Consider the following 20,303-nt stretch of genomic DNA (forward strand, 5'->3'; position numbering starts at 1 on the left):
ATATATATATATACGTATATATATATATACGTATATATATATAAATACATATATATATATAAATACATATACATATATATAAACATATATATATAAAATATATATATACATATATATATAAAATAAATATATATACACATATATTCAAATATATATGTATAAATAAATATATATATATACATATATATGTATACATATGTATATATACATATATATATGTATATATACATATATGTATATATATACGTATATATATACGTATATATATATAAATACGTATATATATAAATACATATACATATATATAAACATATATATATATATAAAATATATATATACATATATATATAAAATAAATATATATACACATATATTCAAATATATATGTATATAAATAAATATATATATACATATATGTATATGTATACATATATACATATGTATATATATATATATACATACATATATATACATATATATACATGTATATATATGTATGTACATATGTATATATATATAAATATACATACATACATATATATACATATATATGTATGTATATATATAAATACATATATATACATACATATATATGTATATATATACAAATGTGTATATACAGATTTGTGCACATACTCTTGCATGGCCACACGTCTATGTTTTGTTGCATAGACGTTAAATAACTTTATAGTTTGCTGTAAATAGTGACAAGTTGGTACATGTTTATTGTGAACTAAAATATTAATAGAGTGACAGTTTGGCGGATTCACACTTTCAGCCCGGACCAGGTAAGAACAGACGGGCGGAGTTTGTTCTCGCGTTTAGTTCCATCTCAACAACCAGTAAACCCCGCCCGTACGGGCACACTCCGCGTAGAAAAGGAGCGCTCCAGCTATACACGTGACTTATCAGACCAGACTAGTAGCTGCGTTCACTTTGATTTGTGGATGTTGTAGCTAGCTACTGTCAACTGAGGAGCCAACACAGCAACAAGCAGCAGGTAATGTCACGCTCAGCTTCATGCATCTGTTGATTTAAACCATGTTTGATGTTGGCGTGTTTATCTTGCAGTAGTTAACTGGGGCGTTGCAACCTGCAAACGTCAGAGAGCCACCGTTAGCTGTCTGACCCAGAGCCTGGCAGCGTCCTCCGTCAGAGTGAAGCTCCCGTTACTTACTGCTCGTAAAGTTGCTGAACAGAAGATGGTTGTCAACACAAACACATCAAAAGAAAGGAGAACTCCTCGGCGACATATTAGGCTACTTCACATCGACGTCAAATATGTGTCAAAGTTGCAGAAATACGATTTGCGATCGATTAAGTGCACTGAAAAATGCCCACTTAGGCGCGAAACATTCTTCTTCCTCGCTTAGCTAGCGGGTTGGGAGTAGTGATGTGTCGTTGAGAACGAGTCGGTTCAAAGAGCCGGCTCGTATAAGTGAACGATAACGGTACGTGTCCACAGGCTCCGTGCTTTCCACGCTCCCCATTCATTGTCTATGCAAGAAGCCGCGCAATGCATTCCGGTAGCGTGGCGTCGCGATTCGAGAGACTAGGCGTGCAGGAAGCCCGCTCCTCATTTGCATGAAGTTGAGGTCCTGGCTACTTTATGCAAATCACGGGCGTCCGACGCGACTCGCCGCCTCTCGAAACTCCCGATAATCTTTTAAACTAAACGTTGTCAAGCCAAAATAAAGACAGATTCGGCAACTGCGTGGATTATTTCTCGCCTCAAATGTTTTCAGAAACACATTTCAGTGAACTATTTACGTGAAATAAGAGAAGAAAGTTTCCAAACGAGCCTCCATACTGGTTCCGGTTTGAGAGCAGCAGCCAACAGCGGGAAAGCGTTCGTCTAATCAGGAGCCGAGTGCCTTGTTTCTAGGGCAGCCCACCAAGCGTCCAATGTTGGGAAGCGTCGCGTCCCCTCGCGATAAAAAACGCCCCTGTGGACACGTACCATAAGAGCCGGCTCCCATCCGAGAACCGTTTTTTTTTTTATTATTATTATTATTAATTCAAGGCATAGGATGATCTTCTCCGCGCCATGGGCACTCAATGCACTGATGGTACGTGTCCACAGGCTCCGCACTTTCCACGCTCCCCATTCATTGTCTATGTAAGCAGCCGTGCAATGCATTCTGGTAGCATGGCATCGCGATTCGAGAAACGGAGCATCATGACGCCCGCTCCTCATTTGCATAAAGTTGAGGGAAATTATGGTATTCTGGAAATTATAAGGTTTAGTATAATTATATTGAATAATTTAAGTGATATATGTGCACACATACTAATCATAGGTCAAAACAGAGCTAATTTTGGCTGAACTATAAAAAGGCAGAAGTGGTAAAACGTAGAGCCTTTTGGGAGCCGAAAGAGCCGGCTCTTCTTTGGTGAGCTGAGCCAAATGATCTGGCTCACTAAAAAGAGCCGGAATTCCCATCACTAGTTGGGAGTGCTGTTCGACAGCTCGGCGCTCGGTGCTGCCACCTGGAGGCCGAGAGGTGTAACTGCAACAACAACACAGAGATTTAGAGACCGTCGTTGAAGTTTAGCTTCCGCCCATCAGTGGCAGCACTAAAAAAGAAACTAGTGTTGTAGGCGAGGAAGGAAAGTACGCCCCCCATGCCCTACATTACACCGGAGTAAGTCGTGTTTTTGTTGCAAGCCTCATAGCAACCATAGCAACCATAGCAACCTAACCTTAGTTACTGCTCAGCTGAGCCCTGTTTACTCAAAGCCACATGTCAGGCAACTATTACTGTAACTAAACTCGTGTTTTCCTGCTGTTGTTCATGGTCAGCTAGTAGACCATATGCATGCTCAAAGTTCAAAGTTTGGGCTGCAGCTTCAAAAGTAACATTAAGTGTTTTTTTCCCCCTCAGATAAATGTCTTCTCCAACTGAAGCAGAGGACGAGGAGGTGGAGGAGGTGGAGTTTGTATCAGTAAGTCACACTTTATCTATTAAAAAACAATCAATAGGTTCAAAGGATGAGATAAAAAAAAAATGCATTTGCTTACTTTCTGTATCTTTGACATTGAGAGCACTAATTGTGCATTCACATCTTGGCCTGATAATCAGACACAAGGCTGAGAGGTAGTCTACAATTTTGATATAATGTCTATCTAACTTCGAAAATAAACATTTCTACTCTGTCCCTTACTTCATAACATCTCTATACTATCTCCAGCCATAGATTGGCAAGTTTTAGTCAAGTCAAATTTATTTCTATAGCACATTTAAAACAACATGAGCTGACCAAAGTGCTTTACAGACATAGGCAGAGTAAAAACAGGTCAACAGAGCAGACAACAAAATCACACACATCCACAGAGACCAAGATAAAATCAGTGAGTAAAAGACCAATTAGTAATCACCATGTGTTTTAGTCACATGTACTATGTCATGTCGTATCCCCCCCAGTGAGAAATTGAAAAATCACTGGGAAATTTTGTGAACAAAAAATCCTGAGAATCATTTTTTTTAATAGCTGCTCTTCCTTTTCCTTGTGGTAGCATCCCATCATATTACACCTAAATCTGCATAGCTTTTGACTTTGTGGTGACTTGCAAAATTCCCTGCATAGCATAGCAAATGGTGAAATTTTAACCTGCACTTGCCCCTAAACTGCATGTGATTATCATAAAGTGGGCATGTCTGTAAAGGGGAGACTCGTGGGTACCCATAGAACCCATTTTCATTCACATATCTTGAGGTCAGAGGTCAAGGGACCCCTTTGAGTCAGACTCAGTTTTTCTTTGCCAAAATGTAGTGTAAGTTTGGAGTTATTAATCCTGACAAGCTAGTATGACGTGATACCAATGGATTCCTTAGGTTTTCTAGTTTCATTTGATGCCAGTATCTTCACTCTAGCTTTAAAACTGAGCTCGCCACAACCTCCGAAAGTTTGATTGCGTTAATTTTGTTAAAGAAATTGTTGGCGTTAAAACAAATTTGCGTTAACGTGTTAACTTTGACAGCCCTATATTATAGATCATATTATTGGAATATTATTACTGATGATTTAAGCTGCATTTTAATGTGACAGCTCGTGGAGGTGGAGTACATTTTAACTACTTTATGTACTGTTGGATAGTTTAATCTGTAGCATGGTATCATATTTTATAAACTGATCACATGTTTTGTTTGTAAAATCTTAATCTGTAAAGTACCTAGCAACGAAAGCTGTCAGCTAAATGTGGTGGAGTAAAAAATACAATATTTCCCTCTGAAATGTAGTGGGAGTAGAAGTATAAAGTACCATAAAAATGAAATACTCAAATAAAGTACCTCAAAATTTGACTTAAGTACAGTACTTGAGTAAATGTACTCAGTTACTTTCCACCACTGGACATAGGTCACCTCTGTTTTCTTGGGCATGTTAGAATAAATAAATCACCCTTTTTTTTTATATTGTACAGGGTTTGCAGACAGCTTTGAGTCATATACATGTAGGTGTGTTTTATAACACTAAATGACATGGTGTCTTGTACTTGCTTCAGGAGGGCTCCGTCAGACCAGTACTGGAATGTATTGATCTGCTGAGTGATAATGAGGATGAGGGATGCTCGTCATCGGCGGGCACAGTGAGTGGCTATATAGAAAAACACTTTTTTTTATTATTATTAGATAGATGATATCCGTCTAGAGTTTTCTGAAATTGTGGTGTGTTTTATTTTCCTGTAGATTGAGGATAAAATCACCCGCCATAAAGCGCATGTTACATCGACACTGGACAGACTAGCACACCAGGTGGCCCAGGAGAAAAAGGAAAGATTAGATAAATGTAGAGCGTTCAAGGTAAGTTTGCTTCAAAATAAGTTGAGCTGCTCATTTGTTGGTTGTTAGACTGTAATTAAATTATAACATATTTGGAGGTATCTTTATCAGACTATTGTCTTTAATTGTTTTTTCCATCTAGCATTTAAAAGCAAAATGACTTGGGCACTTAAAAAAAACCCCAAAAAAAACCCAAAATAATATAGTAGGCAAAAGAAGGTTGCAATGCATACTTTATAGTTACTACTTTCATAATTTATGTTATCAGTACTGAGATAACTGTATTCTCAGGGCCAGCTTAAGGCATAGGCCATATAGGCGGTCGCCCAGGGAACTATCTTCTAGGGGGCGCTGGTCGCCCTCTAAAAAAAAAAAAAAAATTCCTCATTTTCTGCATTGAGGTAACAAATGAACAAATAAATAAAGAAAGAAATACACTTTTCGCCCCTGTAACTCTCTTTCTCACATCTTTTTCAATTGTAGTGAAACTGAGTAAACATTTTTATGCCAACAATAACAGGGTCCAATTGTTTATTTATATTATAATAAACAGTTATTTATGAAAATAAAAATCTTAATTTTTCTCTTAAAACTATTGTGATGTCTAACCCGAATCCAAATTTTGCCTAGAGCACTAAAAGGGCTTGAGCCGCTAGCTAATTCCAGTGTTTCCAACCAAACATTCACATTTGTCCAGTGCAACATCAACTTGGTAAAGGAAAAAAAACATCACCTGGTGCAGTCTGTGGGATCTACCTTAAATCAATTACATGATCACATTACAACTGCTGAGTGGTCCAATATTATCAATACGTAATATTTTATTTATAAACTACTACTACTGTGCTTGTGTCCTCAGCAGAGGAAAGCAAAGTCCAGTGTGTTGCTTCAGTGCTATCAAAACCTCATTAACAACTCCATAGCCAACCTTTTTTTTATTTTAAGAGTAATTTTGACTAAAAATGCTCAGTAGACATTTCTTGTGTTGTTTACTGTATGTAGTCAGTTAAGGTTAGTTGTAGCAGCAACAGTGCCACCTTGTGGGCAGAATGCATAGAAAGCAAATAACTGTGACAACCTACAGGACTAGAATGAACAACAGTGGTGTATTCACTCCATACAACATCACACTGTGTAAAACAGTGTAAAACATTAAACAGTGTTTCTACTGTCTATTTGTCATATAAGGCAAGTGTAAATCAAGATGCAGAATATGTTCCGTTACCTTTCATCTCTTTCTGTGTCTTTTTCAGGAGAAGCAAAACTTACAAAGAGCTCACGGACAGCAGGGGCTGGCTTTTACTTCTCCAAATGGCATTAATCGGGAAGCAAAGCACTGTGTGGACATGTGGTTAAAGATGCCAGGTACATTTTTAATCTGGATCAGAGATCTGTTGCATAATCACTGACATTGTCACTTGTAAATCTGTCTGTGTGTGTGTTGGCGTTGATTCAAGCCAGCAGAGCAACTTTTTTAAAGCATGTTTCTGTTATGTACTGTTTGATATTTCTACCAGTATACTATTCAGTGCTGCTGCAGTAATCCGCATTCTTTATGTAAGTCGTAGGGGATATAGGCATGCTAATGACAGGGCATCCTTTTACAGTGATTCTACATCTTGGAGAAGTTGTGTCAACTTGTGCTTTTTGTTAATTTAGGTGTTAAACCCGGAGTGATAAATTCTGGTTTCGTAAGAAGACGCGCACATGTTGCTTTCCCAGGAAATAGTTCAACTAGACACACTTGTCCGGTGATCAACTGCGGTCGAGCTTATGACAATGCGTCTCTCCTTGAAGGCCATTTAAAAAGGTAATCCTCTTCTGTCCATTTCAGTGTAAGTGTGAGACCTTTTGAACCTTTTCCCTGAGTACAAACATGGCATATTTTGCAATAAAATATCTTGTGTGTAGGTTTGATCACTCCCCTTGTGACCCAACCATCAATCTTAAGGGATGTCCATCTGAGCTCTTTGCCTGCGTTGCCTGTGGTCGACATTTTGAGACCGAAGAAGCGTGGAGGAAACATGTCGAGTCTAAGGTTTGTGGACTTTTCTGGCTGTGCTATAAAAAAAACTCCTGCTCTTTTGAAGGATCCATTAATTAATGTTTGAATTCAGTATTTATTAACTATCGATATACAGTAGTAATATTCATTATGTTGAGAATTTTGATCACTAGGTGTCGTCATCTACCGCTGATGGTCACAGCATCACTCAGACCTATCAGCGGATCGTGTGTTTCGCCTGTCCTGCCTGCTACTTCCTCTTCAACCTCCAAGACGAGTGTCTTCAGCACATGTCAGCCAAAAACCACTTCACAGAGTCATTCGCCATGAGTGGTAAGGTCTATTGAACATTTTTTTATTTTCTATACATCTTCATTAAAACCTTACATATTCAATTGTCCAATCTCTCTTGTCAATTTAGGCTTATTTTACATAAGAGTGTCTTAAAGGATAACTTTGGTTATTTTTTCAACCTGGACCCTATATCCCCATGTTTTTATGTCTAAGTGACTAATGGGGACAACACTTTTTGAAATTGGTCCAGTATTGAGGGAGTAGGCTGCAGCCACCAGCCGCTAAACGAGCTATCCCCATTAGTCACTTAGACAAAAAAAAAACATGGGAAAATAGGGTCCAGGTTGAAAAATACCAAAGTAATCCTTTAAAGAAAATGCTCAAGAGGTATTATATGAGCAAGATTATGTGTACCTTTTATTTTTCTCCTCTTGTTAAAGAAACCAAGGGGAGTCCGCTGCCGGTTCCCATCTCACAATATGTCAAGAACCGTCTCATCACTCTGTGCAAAGATGCAACATTCAACGTCCGATGCTCTTTATGTCAGAAAGTACTGATCTCGCATCAGACAGCTAAAGCTCACTTCGAGTAAGTTTAATTGTGATTTATTCAGTACATGTGCATATATTGATATTATAGTGTTTGTATAGCAGACACTGATTTTGTTCAGATGTTTTGTGAAACTGATTTTTCCTTTCCTTTTTTCCTTATTTTTCCTGTTTTTTAGTGTGCACTGCAGACAGGGCTGTGCGGTGGCCAAGGCTGATAAAACAGTAGTGCAGGTAATGAAGCAGCTGCAAGTGCGAGGGCAGTGCTCCCTCTGCTGCAAAATGTTCCACAGCCAGGCAGAAATCGAGAGGCACAAAGAATCGACCCAGCACGACGTCGAGGTCAACAAAACCATGGAGAAAGCCCTCCTTCAGTACTGCAGGTTTAGTGAAATTCAACACACCAAGGGGGCTCGAGAGAGGAAAAGGCCACGCTGTGAAGAATCTTCAGCCAAACGTAAAAGGCTGAGTGTGAACGGCAGCACTAGCAGAAACATGGTCACAGCGTGGTTCTGCGAGTGCGGTATACAGTTCTCACTCGAGGATACAGCCACGGAGCATCTCTTGGCCGTAAACCAGATTTTCCACCAGTGTGGCCAGTGTGGCAAACACATGGGGGAGTCCTCGATCACTCGCCTGCATATGAGTCGCGTTCACGGGGGAGCTCACCTCTCCAACTTCCTCTACCACTGCCGTAAGTGCAAAGTGGAAAAGCCTCGGTATGAAGACATCCTGTCGCACGTGGCAGAAGCTCACAGCGGACACACCTACTTCACCGAACGGGAAGTGCCCGAGGAGCTCGCCAAAGTCATCGACGCCAAGCCGTCCACCAGCAGCGACGTCCCTTCGTCCTCCAAGTCCACAGTAGAGACATCTTTAAAAGCAAATCAGACTTGGATGTGCAGGATGTGCGAGGACGTCTTTGACTCAGAACGGGCGGTCCGCAGGCACTGCAGCGACGCGAGCAGTCACAGCTTTCAGAGATTCATCTGTGGACACTGCCCCCAGAAGTTCTTTAAAGAATCCACCGTACGCAGACACTGCGTGAATGAGCACGGTGGGCAGATACAGAGCTCCCACTTCTGCGGCCTCTGCGACAGCATGCTGTTCGAATCCGAGGGCGAGTTCTTGCAGCACTACAAGAGCCTTCACAGTAAGGACTACTACTGTATGGACGATGTCGAAGTCGTCCAGCCCGCCGTTGCTGAAAGCACCGGTCGGCTCACGTGCCCATGCATGGGTTCAGAAAAGAGCAAAGAGGAGGCGAAAGCTACATACACACAATGCATGAGGGATCTGTCCGCTGAAGGAAAATGCGTGTACGTGTGCGGTCCTTGTGCCGTATCTGTTCCTTCCTTTGCGCAGATGAAGACTCACGTCCACACAAAGCACGCGGCCTTGCACCTGGACAAGACCTTTGACGTAGAATGCAAAGTTTGCCAGGAGAGTTTCACGGGCGTACCGAGTTTCCATACACACTATCACTCCCGACACTGTGCACTGAAACCTTGCACGAGCTCCAGGACCTGCAGTAAAGACGCAAAAGCAGAACCCACTACTGTAAAAGTACTCAATACTGTGGAAATCACACCAGACACCGATGGTACATCAGTTAAAACATTTTGACATTACTATCTATGTTTGCGTGCAGCATTTAATCCTGTTTTCATATTGTCATTTCAGAGATTGATGATGAAACACTGAAGTTGTTGAACATGGATCAGACCGACAAAGAGAGTGAAGCACATGAAAGTAGGAAATTAAACAATACATAACCACTGTGTCTCTCACGCCGCACAGATAGTCTGTGCGGCGTGAGAGACACAGTGGTTATGTACAGCGTAGCTTTCTTTTACATATATATGTTAGAGCTGTATTGCATCACATTTGTGCTTGTGTTTTTGATCAACTTTCAATATATCAGCTGCTCATTTATCGTGATCTGTTACAGATGAATCGGATGACGAGATGAAGCATGAACCGTCTTTGGGTGCAGAAGAAGACAGAGGTATGTGTTGACTGTATGTGGCTGAGTAGAGCTGCGATGATTAATCGATTAGTTGTCAACCATCAAATTTACCGCTAACTATTTTGATAATTGGTTTGAGTAATTTTTTATAAGAAAAAGAGTCAAAATTCTGATTCCAGATTCTTAAAACTGAATGTCTTTTAGTTGTGAACAAAACAAGACATTTGAGGACGTCATCTTGGGCTTTGGGAAATACTGATCGCCCGATTGTACACTGAGTTTTTACAATTTTCTGGCATTTTATACAACAAATGTTACTTAAACAAAGGAAGGACATTCTTCAACAAGGCTCCTAGTTTACAAATAACTTTTGGCATATCTGATTGTAATAACCAAATTAATTTAAACATAGATGGGCAGTTTAAATAATACTTTGGCAAATACCTTTCTTTATAATTCATTATTCTTAACATTGAAACAAAATATGATACTCGTCTCCCAAGCCATTGTCATTACAAAGGTTGCAGATGCTCTGGTTTCTATCCAACCCTTTATATTTTCCAATGACCTTTAGGAATTCTGTTGTTCACTCTAAAGATACAAATAACCTGCCTGTACTGATGGTTTTCAACAGATACTTTTCCAATTTAAACTCTTGTTTAAAGTCTCCATAAATATCACATGATGTCATACTTTCACAATTCACATGCATATAACTATATAATTCATATAACTGTCTAAAATTTGCTAGTCATGGATAAATCCGAGACAAAAGTTTAGTCTTTGTAGTGACAACATATACGTGAATGTGGGAGCTGTATGAGGATATCAATTCTCAACTCAAGACTGCTTTAAATATTGATCAAAAGTAATAAAATGAAATGTGAACATATGGAGGAAAAGAAATTCACACATTATTAGGTTAATATAAATGGTTCCTGGCATAGCTATGATGGTGTTGCTATTTGCATTGTTTTATTTGGACATAGTGTAATTTGGATCTTTTATATTCTGCTTCTTTTTTACAGAGTTGGAAGAAGCTCTTAAAAGAAGTCTTCTGGAGTTTTAAGGACGTGAGCTGATACATATTTTGGGACACAATGTTCATCGGACATTATATTGAGATGTTTTGTACCAGGTATTTGTGTTCAAAATATAATAAATAAATAGTAGTTGCTATTATACTTTTTTCTGTGGTTTTACTTATTTATGAAATGTATCAATATATGATTACATAATAAAATCAATATAGGGCATTCCCAGTCAAGAAGGTTGGTTTGTGGCTGTGGAGTTATATCCTCTGTTTTGAAGACTGAACACTTTGGTGTGTCGACACATGTGCTATAGATGGCATCTTGACACTGCAAAATGCCAAGGTTGAACTTGTGACCACGGTACTATCCGTATCTCCAGTTGCAGTCTCGGGTTTCACTGCAGACTTGAAATCGTTTAAAAAAAGTTTTAGTCTTTCCTGGAGTGCAGTCATATTATTCCTGATCTTTATGTGATACTGTAAGTTATATGACCATTCCTCTAAAATGAAGTGTGGGAGCAATTCTGACAACAGCTCTTTGGGCTCTGCTAGTTTCCTCATGTTGTCTTCAAAACCATTAGAAGGTGACTGACAGATTCCTTTTAAAGGGGACTCACACTACAAATTGGCATTCAGATGCATTTTGTGTTGCTCCCTTTGTTATTGGGATATATTTGCAAAAACAGATTTCATTTGCTTTTTTGCTATTTTCTTCACATCCTCAGAGTCAGTTGTCCATTGCATAATTTGTGATTCTTGCGAGTTTAATTATAGAAAACTGTCCAATACACTAAAATAGTTTGAGATATTGGCCCAGGTGGTAAACAGTGGGTGTTTATGCACTCAGAGGAACACGTTAATGGGGAATCCTGGTTGTAGAATTTGACGGCTACTATTGAATTACAATTTCATAGATGAAGTTTCCTCTGAGCTTGAATGTGAATAGGCCTGACTCCTCTAATTCCCATTTAGATGTAAAGACATTAATCTACAGAACTTTCAGCAAGTTGTGTAGAACATGGCAGATGGATGTGGGTAATTTATTTAAAGGTCCCATATTGTGCTCATTTTCTGGTTCATACTTGTATTTTATGTTTCTACTAGAGCATGTTAACATGCTTTAAAAAAAAAACATAATTTTCCTCATACTGTCGGCCTGAATATGCCTGTATTTACCCTCTGTCTGAAACACTCCGTTTAGCGCATTTCAATGGAATTGCATTGCTAGGCAACAGCTTGGGTCCATGTTTACTTCCTGTCAGCTGATGTCATTCACATACACTGCAACCAGAAATAAACTGGGACACATTTAGATTGTTTGTGTTTAAAACTGTGAAATGTTGTACAGTTGTGACATCACAAAGTTACAGAAATCCTGACAGCTTCTTTCAAAGGCACAGTTTCTGAAAACGGGCTAGGTGTATTTCTCCATGGATTGAGCATTTTGATACTTTCACAATATTTATTTAGCACTTAAACCTGCTTTATAATAAGAAAAAGTCATGAAATTCTATTTACAATATGGGACCTTTAATATGTACATAAAATATACACGCATCATCCAAAATCACATTCTGTGCACACACATACTCAATAGGTGTACTATCGTTCAACATCTATATTACACCTAGCAAAGTGAAATATTATACGTACAGTTAAATTTAAGTGTTATTGATGTTACAGAACTCTCCGTCAACATCTGTTATGAACGTTGTTGTCACTACTGCATTGCATTGTGGGATGTTTATGCTGACGTAATGCCCAGCATTTGCATACTGTAATATTTCACCGGATATTAGTTTCATATTAAGGTTTCGGACATACAAAAATATCTCACATACTGTTTTAGCGTACTAAATAGCAAGTTAGTGTGGAATTTCGGACACAACCATACGCTGCAACCGAAAATAAACTGACACATTTAGACTGTTTAAAACTGTGAAATGTTGTGACATCACAAAGTTGAGGAAATCCTGACAGCTTGTTTCAAGGGTACAGTGTCTGAATGTGTGTATTTTCTCCATGGATTGAGTGTTTGAATACTTTCACAGTATTTACTGTATATAGCACTTAAACCTGCTTTATAATAAGAAAAAGTCATGAAAATCTCACTTCTTACAATATGGGACCTTTTAAAGTATATAAAATATACAATGTTTTATAATACTCAAGTCTGATGGGAATCAGTATCATTGCTAAAATGTTCCAAGAGTAAATTTAAGTGCTGAGAATATAAAGCCCTACAACAAAATGTAATGTTATGCCACCCAGCTGAGGACAGTTTTGTGGCATTAAAGACTTGAAACATTAATCCAGATTAAAACTCAGATTTGAACAGATGCATACCCACATATGTATAAAGTACATCACATAACAGACTGTTTCTTCTTCAATTCATTCCTATCATTCTCCATTATGTTGCTCTTGTGCCAGGTGCCTTTGCCCTGACATCTATTTTTTTGTGCTTTTATCTTATTTGCCAGTTGTGTTAAAGATTAACCAATTCCTAAAATTCTAATAATGAGTACCCGTTTCTAAAACTTTATAGGCTAAGAAAATCTCCCCTACATATATTTGTTAAATATAGAAATAGCCAAACACATTTGAAAATGTGTAGGGAATTAAATTACAGTATCGACACAAATACCCCACACCTCACCTCCATACCATTATTGACACACGGTACACCTGAACTGAATGGACTGTAATGCTGTGCAACATGCTGCCTTCCACTGTGTAATTCTCTGAAATATATTAATTATTTCTTTTTTTAAAATATTTTTATGAGAGTTACAAGTTCTTTTTAACATGGTCATGGAGCATATATATTTGTATTCTGGGGGTATCGTTCCTATGCATAGGGTAGTTTATTTATTGACTACACTGAAGGCGTTTTATATTTTAATAATTTATTTATTTATTGTGTTGAGTTGTGCTACTTATTTTGTACTGTAATTACCTTGTGCCTTTTCTACCTTTTTTCTTTTCTTAAAGCTGATAAATTGCTCTGAATTCCAATGTACTTAAAGGTGCAAATGGCAAATACAACTTTTGAATCTTCTGGGGACCTGCTGGAGCTTCTCATGCGACCTGTAGGGGGTCCTCGGACCTCACCTTGGGAATCCCTGTTCCTCGGGAAGCTTCTGTGAGGAGGACCGAGAGGGAAGGAAGTCAGCAGCCCATGTTAGGAAATGTTCTCCCTGGAGCTCTGCTGCAGTCAGCCGGACAGATCACACTGACAGGATCTCTCTCTCCAGGACGGATCATTATAATAATAATACTATATAATAATCATTCACCAGCATGGCTCAAGCTAAAATACAGGCGAAAATGAACGAGGCTCCGTGCAGCAAGTTCAGCAGGACTCTGTCCATGGCAGACCGATCAGGACAACTCCTGGAAAGTTTGGATGACCTGGAAATGAGGTACAGTTAAGTAACAGGCCATGTGCGTAAAATACAGGGCATGTGAGGGGCTGCTTTAGGCATTATAGTAGTTAGTAGGTTGTATTACTGCTTGCATATTTTATAGATTTATTTTATTTATTTTTTTATTCATATTTATTTATTTTATTATTCTTTTTTATTTGTATTATTCTTTTTATTTTATTATTTATATTTATTTTATTATTATTTATATTTTGTTATTTTTTATTAGTTTTTTCATTATTTATACTTATTTATTTTATAGATTTATATTTATTTTATTATTTATTTTTATTTTTTTATTTATATTTATTTATTTTATTATTCTTTTTTATTTGTATTATTCTTTTTATTTTATTATTTATATTTATTTTATTATTATTTATATTTTGTTATTTTTTATTAGTTTTTTTCATTATTTATACTTATTTATATTTATTTTATTATTTATTTTTATTTATTTTATTTTATTATTTATATTTATTTATTTTATAGATTTATATTTATAGATATTTTTTTAGAAATGTAAACCTTACTAGAAGAGAGAGAGAAAGCAGGATGCAGCTGAATTACAAATGGTTTGTGAAAGTACAATAGTATCTTAACCTAATTCTCTAACATGTGGATCGATATGATCATGATACTCAGATGCTCCCTTTCCAGAGAAAGGATGTGGGTTTTATTAAATGGATTGCACTGGTAATGTATTGTTGTCTCTCTGTCTCTCTGTCAGGGTGGAGTCTTTACGCGAAACAGCCTCTGCCATGGAGCAGGAGAGGGAGTGCATCCTGGAAATGATCCAATCCATTCAGAACAGCCAGGAACTGAGAAACATCTGTGCTGGTGAGACACACTGACTTTAACACTGACTTTACAGAGTCTGATACACCTTGTTTGACTGTGTATAGTACTCAATAATGTGTACATGTATTTCTGCAGCTGCTCTGATTTCACTGTAACATTGTGATCCAATGAGGTTATGCTTTGAATGCTATTGTAGTTGGGTGGTGGTGTTGTTGTTCCAAGAAACCTCAGGGAGTTTAAGGAGGAACAGGATAGTTTTTGTACCCCACCCAAGAGAAGAGAGAACCCAAGTTCACCTCCCATACTTAATATATTATAGGATATACACAAAAGGGTAATTACATTCAAATTATCATACAGTATTTCTTAATTTCCCATATTAAGTATATCCACCTTACTTCAATACAGTCATAGTAGAAATCCAAAGTTAAAGGTCCCATATTGTAAAAAGTGAGATGTGCATGTCTTTTATATTATAAAGTAGGTTTAAGTGCTTTATAAATACTGTGAAAGTATCGAAGTGCTCAATACACGGAGAAACACACACAGCCCGTATTCAGAAATTGTGCGTTTGAAACAAGCCGTTTCTGTCCATTTGTGATGTCACAAATATACAATATTCAGACCATTACACGGTTTTAAATGTAAACATTCTAATGTGTCCCAGTTTATTTCCTGGTGCAGTGGATGTAAATGACATCAGCTGACAGGAAGTAAACATGGACCCAAGCTGTTGTCAGGCAACGCAATTCTATTGCAGTTCCGTTGAAATGCACTAAAACGAAGCGTTTCAGACAGAGGGTCAATACAGGTATATTCAGACGGACAGTATGAGGAAAATAATGTGTTTTTTGAACATTACATGCATGTAAACATGTTCTAGTAGAAACACAAAATACACTATGAAACTGAAAATGAACATGATATGGGACCTTTAATTCTTATCTTGGATAGTAAATTATCATGGACAAAACACATGAATAAGATAGTTGCTAAGATGGAAAATGGTATTTTTGTTATTAAAAGATCCAAGATGATTCAGGCTTTGATATTGTCCAATCTTGACTATTGCCCAGCAGCATGGTCTATAAGATAAAGAAATTACAAACGGTACTATCAGAGCAGTGCGTATAGTGCTTCGTTTTGGATACAGAATGAATGTTGTTGCAATGCATACTAGCTGGTGCAAAATAGATTGCTTTATCCATTACTTGTATTTATCATAAATATGTCTGTTAAAAAAACGCAACTTATTTTGCTTAAGAATTTATCCTTCAGTTAAATAATAAATAATACAATATAATACTAAAGTCTTGTTTTGTCAGCTATGTGAAAAAGGTAATATAAAATAATCTAATATAATTCCTAAACACCACAAACAGTGTTTTAACACCTTTGTGACACAGTTTAAAAAAAAAAAAAGAACTTCTTAACAGGCCCACCCTGTTGGATTACATTTCATAAAATCTGGCTTAGATCCACCATCCATTAGTATAATCACATTCTCCTGAGGTGCATGCCTGTGTTTGGATGATGGGAGGAGGCTGGAGCACAATGGGAACTCTACACAGTAGAGACATGGGGCAACGATATTTGAAACCAGAATAGGTGTCTCTTATTACTCTGTATAGCCTGTGGTGTATTTTGCTCTTTAAATGTCCAGCATTGATTTATATGTCTTGTTTTGTATTTTCTAGGGGAGAGAGAAGAGTTAAATCTAACTGCAAACCGTATAATGGGCCGGACGCTGTCTGTGGAGATCTCTGTTGGCACAATGCGAAACTCCCAGCAGGAGGAGGCGCTGCGCCAGGCCACATCTGTAATCGATGAAATAGTGAAGAAGATACTGGACGACATGGACAGCGGGCGGCGGCAGCTGCTGGCCCTGCACGCGGCCTGCGTGACCGAGGCCCCGCCCGTCCCCATCGACCAGAAGTTCCAGGCCATAGTGATCAGCTGCGCTCTGGAGGACCAGAAGAAGATCAAGCGGAGGCTGGAGACTTTGATGAGGAACGTTGAAAATGCTGAAAAGAACATCAAGATTATGGATCACCAAAAACTGGAGGACCCAAAAGCCAATGGCTGCCAATAAGGCTTCAAAACAAAAACATCAAATATGTCTTTAATACCACTAACCTCACCAAGAACTGTCATAATCCTGTACTAACTTTTAGAGGGACGCTACATGTAGCAGCAAGACTAGTCCCTATCTGAACCTTAGGGACAAAAATACAGTAAAGCACAACAGACACCGTAATTCTCCCTGAAAGAATATTACAGTGATTTCTGGGCAGTATCAAGTTTTACCATCAATTTATTGTAAGTTACACTGACCTACACAATGTGTGTTCACTGGGCACTGAAGTAAGTAAAGATGCAATGGCGTGGTGCTCCATTGGAGGTTTGGTCATAGTTTATTGTAAAACCCAGTGCATCACAAAAAAATGTATCTAACGTTGAAGTATCTTTTTTTCTGTTTCATTGTCTCACCTTTTAAATCAGGCACTTGGTAACGATTTTGGATGTGCGTACACTACCTCTGTGTGTGTGAAGGCAACACCAATCACATTAAGCTGTGGATTTTAGTTCACATTTGCACAAAGCAGTTATGATGTCAGATTATGTGTCAGAAATATAAATAAACTTGAATTAACCACCTTGCGATTGTATGCCTCCGCCAACCATTCAAGTTGCAGTTTACATCCATGTCTGTCCAAAATGCCATCACTACATCATTTTATCCTGTTGTTGTGTGAAGTTGTCATAATTAACATAAGAATTCTTGAGTTATGGCCAAAAACATGGATTGTGAGGTCACAGTGACCTTTGACCACCAAAATCTAATCTGTTTATCCTTGAGTCCGAGGGGACGTTTGTGCCAAATTTGAGGAAATTCCCTCCAGGTGTTCACGAGAATGGACCGGATGGACGGACAACCCAAAAACATAATGCCTCCGGCTACAGCTGTTGCTGGCGCAGAGGCATAAAAATACACTTTGTCTAATAAGTGTTAAGTATAGAAGTCTTCTGTCGAGGGTGGCCTATTGCTGTAAGACATAAACACAGTTGATGATGCAGGTACCTTTATTTATTCAGGTTAATCTATAGACTGAATCCTGTTGACAACACATATATTTTTAAATTGAGATCTCATTTACTGTATGAAATTATAGACAAAAAGACGATCTCAACAAGGCAATAGTAACATAGAGCTGTAGCCACATGCTAGTCAGCTATAAACATCTTGATAAGTTTGACAATAAAGTCTTAACTCCTAACTCAAGGTCTCCTTTCTAGCTTTTCAGGAGCTTTCAACAACATCTATTGGCTTTCGGCCTTGTTAACCCTAACCAAATACACCTAAACCGGGGGTTTTCAACGTTTTTGGGGCCATGGACCCCTTACAGGGGAGAAAAATTCCCAAGGTCCCCCTTTTAGTCGTAACTCCGATTAAGCATGTGCTTATTTGTACTCTTAGATGCCATGGGAACAATTTGTATTCTAAAGTTTTTCTTCAGACATGCTTCATAGTGATAAACAGAAACACATTTCAATTTCAATCATGTTAAGATAAGAAGAGAAAATCCTTTAATAGTCCCACAGTGGGGAAATTTGCAATGTTAATGAATGTTAATACAATGTGTATACCTTTAAACAGAGCGGGATTTTATTCAAATTGCATTTGATCTCAACTTGACGGCATTTATTGTCTTACATTTCAAGTGACTGATCTTAAAAGCCTTCAGAAAATGAATAGTAGCAAGAAAAAGTCCTAATAAACCCTAAAAATTTAATTTACCAGTATAAAGCTGACTTTCTGTAAGTGCTTCATCTTAAAAATATTATAAAACTTATACTTAAAATAAAAAAATGTACTGCTGTGTGTCACAATCATCAGTTTCTATTGGCCCAAGGCTAACATGGATGGGACTAATGGACAAAATATGCTTGTTTTATTGGAGTAAATGGTCCCTTAAAAGATTGTATTGGCAGAAGAAAATGACACACTGGATGCTCAAGAAAAAAGTAAAGTTTTATTTATGTCAGATTACCATCAACTTTCCCCCCCCCCCCAAACATAACATCAGGTGCACAGTTGTGTGGCACACTTAAAGTTGTGATACATGTTTTACTTTTAAAAACCAAAATCCAACAATGAGTGTTGTTGTCAGTCTGAAAGCACATACTGTATACGTTGGTATATCTATCTAAATGTGGGAAATTGATTTATGAAGGCATGTGTGTGTGAAAAAGCAGAGTAACATCAAAGACACAAAGATTATTACAACACCTGAGTGACAGCACATAAGTATGGTTAGTTTTTAACTCATGGTTCTTTAAGATTATATGCCATCTTCATGATAAAGTGCGCTAAATCCATTCAGTCAGAAAGCAAAAAAGGCGAAGTAAACACAATGTTACAAATGAGAGAAAGCTCAGAAAATAACTATTTACAGATTTGCTGTGCAGGCAATTTGAAACAAACAGCAAGAGGAGGGATTAAGATGCTTACTGGGGATCAACGGTCAGTGTGGGAGAATGTAAACAAGGACAAGGACAAGGCATTGTGGCAGTGCAACCATGGTTGAACATTCACCGATGTGGAAAAAAAGGCTTGCATGCATTACGGTTATGCCACATATCTTTTTTTTTTCTTTCTTTTTTTTCCAAAACAGCAATGTTTACAGACAACCAAATGAGAAAGCTTGAAATGTGACACAATCTTAGTACCAATGGTAGTAAGTGGAACATATTTGAAGCACCTGTTGGGATTTTCACAACAGTCCCATCTGAACATCTTGAGAATAAAGTTCATTTGAATCTGGGAAAACTTTTTTAAAAAGACAAAAACGTGCATGCACATGTATTCTAAGATGTCGTATGTTTTATAATTGCATGTAAAATACTTAGAATTGTAACTATTAATAAGGAAACTTACCCACATGACCACATCTTTCTTTGTGCTTAGTAAACCGGCGTCTCTCAAATAATGAGTTTTTAGAAAAACAAATGTCACAAAAGGCTTGATGCAGACAAGGCAGTAACATACAGTTTACAGCTAGCTGTGTTGAGGACTGAGCATTAGTTTTGGGAGATCTTTTTAGAGTACCCTCAGGTAGTGAGAAGAATTTTTTTCTTGCATATTCAGGCACACACTAGCAAAATATCCCATCCTGATGGTCAGCAATTGTGCCTTTAGAGAGCCAGGCTTTACGTTCTGCTCAAGGCTCCAAACCACAGGGACAGACACTACTCATATGATATGAATGATATTTACAAAATAGAAATTGATTAGATAAAACAGAAGCCAAAACTTAGACTGTATATAAAGATAGACGACATGACGGCGCCCCAAAAGTGAAGCCAAAACATCTCGATCGCCCCCTGCTGGCTGGTTGCAGTATACGTCATAAATCCCGCCTCCTCCATGGATATTAAAGTAC

At 37.8% G+C, this 20,303-nt stretch overlaps 2 protein-coding genes across 4 annotated transcripts; both read left to right on the top strand.

Moving 5' to 3' along the window:
* The first annotated feature begins 898 nt into the window (after positions 1–898).
* On the top strand, positions 899–10,778 carry znf451 (zinc finger protein 451). Of its 3 annotated transcripts, none has more exons than XM_037781929.1 (13): positions 899–1,000; positions 2,886–2,946; positions 4,505–4,588; positions 4,689–4,802; positions 6,035–6,146; positions 6,441–6,591; positions 6,693–6,819; positions 6,960–7,119; positions 7,521–7,668; positions 7,808–9,231; positions 9,312–9,380; positions 9,580–9,636; positions 10,626–10,778. In XM_037781929.1, exons 2-13 carry the CDS (start codon positions 2,890–2,892, stop codon positions 10,664–10,666), a joined length of 2,544 nt encoding a protein of 847 aa, XP_037637857.1. In that variant the 5' UTR covers positions 899–1,000; positions 2,886–2,889; the 3' UTR covers positions 10,667–10,778. The 3 variants fall into 3 exon arrangements, with proteins under 3 accessions (XP_037637857.1, XP_037637858.1, XP_037637859.1); XM_037781930.1 differs by lacking the exon at positions 899–1,000 and adding an exon at positions 2,469–2,645; XM_037781931.1 differs by lacking the exon at positions 899–1,000 and adding an exon at positions 2,743–2,763.
* Positions 10,779–13,789: 3,011 nt separating this feature from the next.
* Positions 13,790–17,520, top strand: bag2 (BCL2 associated athanogene 2). The gene is made up of 3 exons (XM_037781932.1): positions 13,790–14,055; positions 14,789–14,898; positions 16,557–17,520. Exons 1-3 carry the CDS (start codon positions 13,934–13,936, stop codon positions 16,949–16,951), a joined length of 627 nt encoding a protein of 208 aa, XP_037637860.1. The 5' UTR covers positions 13,790–13,933; the 3' UTR covers positions 16,952–17,520.
* Positions 17,521–20,303: the final 2,783 nt, after the last annotated feature.

This window comes from Sebastes umbrosus, chromosome 10 (assembly GCF_015220745.1).
Source record: "Sebastes umbrosus isolate fSebUmb1 chromosome 10, fSebUmb1.pri, whole genome shotgun sequence".
Classification (NCBI taxonomy): domain Eukaryota; kingdom Metazoa; phylum Chordata; class Actinopteri; order Perciformes; family Sebastidae; genus Sebastes; species Sebastes umbrosus.

Excerpts from the sequence above, each read along its gene's own strand:
- znf451 (XM_037781929.1), top strand. The coding sequence starts at position 2,890 with ATGTCTTCTCCAACTGAAGCAGAGGACGAGGAGGTGGAGGAGGTGGAG. Across the intron at positions 6,147-6,440 it reads CATGTGGTTAAAGATGCCAG|GTGTTAAACCCGGAGTGATA; the intron begins GTACATTTTTAA and ends TTGTTAATTTAG. Across the intron at positions 6,820-6,959 it reads GGAAACATGTCGAGTCTAAG|GTGTCGTCATCTACCGCTGA; the intron begins GTTTGTGGACTT and ends TTTGATCACTAG.
- bag2 (XM_037781932.1), top strand. The coding sequence starts at position 13,934 with ATGGCTCAAGCTAAAATACAGGCGAAAATGAACGAGGCTCCGTGCAGC. Across the intron at positions 14,056-14,788 it reads TTGGATGACCTGGAAATGAG|GGTGGAGTCTTTACGCGAAA; the intron begins GTACAGTTAAGT and ends TCTCTCTGTCAG. Across the intron at positions 14,899-16,556 it reads ACTGAGAAACATCTGTGCTG|GGGAGAGAGAAGAGTTAAAT; the intron begins GTGAGACACACT and ends TGTATTTTCTAG.